At 49.0% G+C, this 1,340-nt stretch overlaps 1 protein-coding gene across 1 annotated transcript; it reads right to left on the reverse strand.

Annotated features, from left to right (window-relative positions):
* Positions 1–84: 84 nt before the first annotated feature.
* Positions 85–774, reverse strand: LOC119344870 (auxin-responsive protein SAUR36-like). Its single transcript, XM_037615165.1, has one exon. The coding sequence runs from the start codon at positions 601–603 to the stop codon at positions 178–180; it is 426 nt and encodes a 141-aa protein (XP_037471062.1). The 5' UTR covers positions 604–774; the 3' UTR covers positions 85–177.
* Between the last annotated feature and the right edge of the window lie 566 nt (positions 775–1,340).

Genomic DNA, 1,340 nt, shown 5'->3' on the forward strand with positions numbered 1-1,340 from the left:
GAGAAGAATGCATACTGCTGGTGGCCATATTGCTGCTTTGTTGCATTGATGATCAGGTTGCTATACATACAATTTTCCTGCTCCTATTATCTACTGTCTAACTATCTTACACTACCCAGGCAAAGTACTCAAAACAGAGGACATCATCAGGGCCTCTGCATGCATGTTCTTGAGAAGCTACAGACAGCAAATCAGCTGGCTGGCTCCGACAGTAGGCATCGCACAGCCAGTGTAGTGGCAAGGCGTCACCATGGAGCTCAGCAATGCACTCTTGACCTCAGCAGATGCATTTCTCCTGACCAAGCACATGACATACTCCATCACTGCCGCATCACAAGGCAATGTGATCTTGCCATCGCTTCTAAAACCAAACTCCTCCTGCGATATCCTGAGGAGCTCGCTGAACACCGTCATGCTGAGGTACTCCAACAGTACTTCGAAACGCCTCCCGTCACTCGTGTACATGACACAGCGACCCTTGGGTGGTACAGAACTGCAGCAGTCTTGATCTATTTTGGCTGAAACGGTGAGCCTCTTCCTCCCGAGTGCTTCCACCCTCTGCCACTTCTTTGCCAGTTGAGAAAGTCTCTTGGCGCCGACCATGGTTGGTTTCTCGGCCTTTGTGTTTTCAGCTGGAAATCTGAAGAAGTGGGATGGATGTTGCAATGCTCAGTTGGTGGTGGTTGTGCTGATGAATAAGTGATGGCGTTGAGCTCGCCGCATGCTGAATTTATAGGCGAGGGGAAGGGCGAGAATAGCTGGCAGGGGACAAGGCCATGGGATCAGTGCATGCAATGTCACAACATGATTGATTTGGATTAGATTGTGGTGGGGCCAAACGTTTGGTGTATGCTGGAGCCTATAGTCGTAACTGGGTAGACATTGGTTGGCTTTCTTATCATTCGTGGCTGCCATACCAAACCACGTAGGCGCGTAGCGAACAAGAGGCGTGTCGGGAACATGGCATTGGCAACTTGTGGGGAGGGGACAGCGATGGGTTCCAGATTCAGGGATTGAACAATTTCGGCGACGGTGAGCACTCACTTGCACCATATATGTGCTTTCTAACGTGCATTGTTCATGCACCTGATCAATCTATTCTCTGTTGACATCGAGTTGAAAATTTTGCTTCGGTCTAGCACATGATGTGTTTGATTTTTAAGCTGAAAGCACATGTCGCTGATGCATCTTGGGTTCCGTTTGTACAAAACAACAACAACAAAGCCTTTAGTCTCAAGCAAGTTGGGGTAGACTAGAGGTGAAACCCATAAGATCTCGCAACCAACTCATGGCTCTGGCACATGGATAGCAAGCTTCCATGCACCCCTGTCCATAGCTAG

Source organism: Triticum dicoccoides, unplaced genomic scaffold, assembly GCF_002162155.2.
Source record: "Triticum dicoccoides isolate Atlit2015 ecotype Zavitan unplaced genomic scaffold, WEW_v2.0 scaffold189815, whole genome shotgun sequence".
NCBI lineage: Eukaryota > Viridiplantae > Streptophyta > Magnoliopsida > Poales > Poaceae > Triticum > Triticum dicoccoides.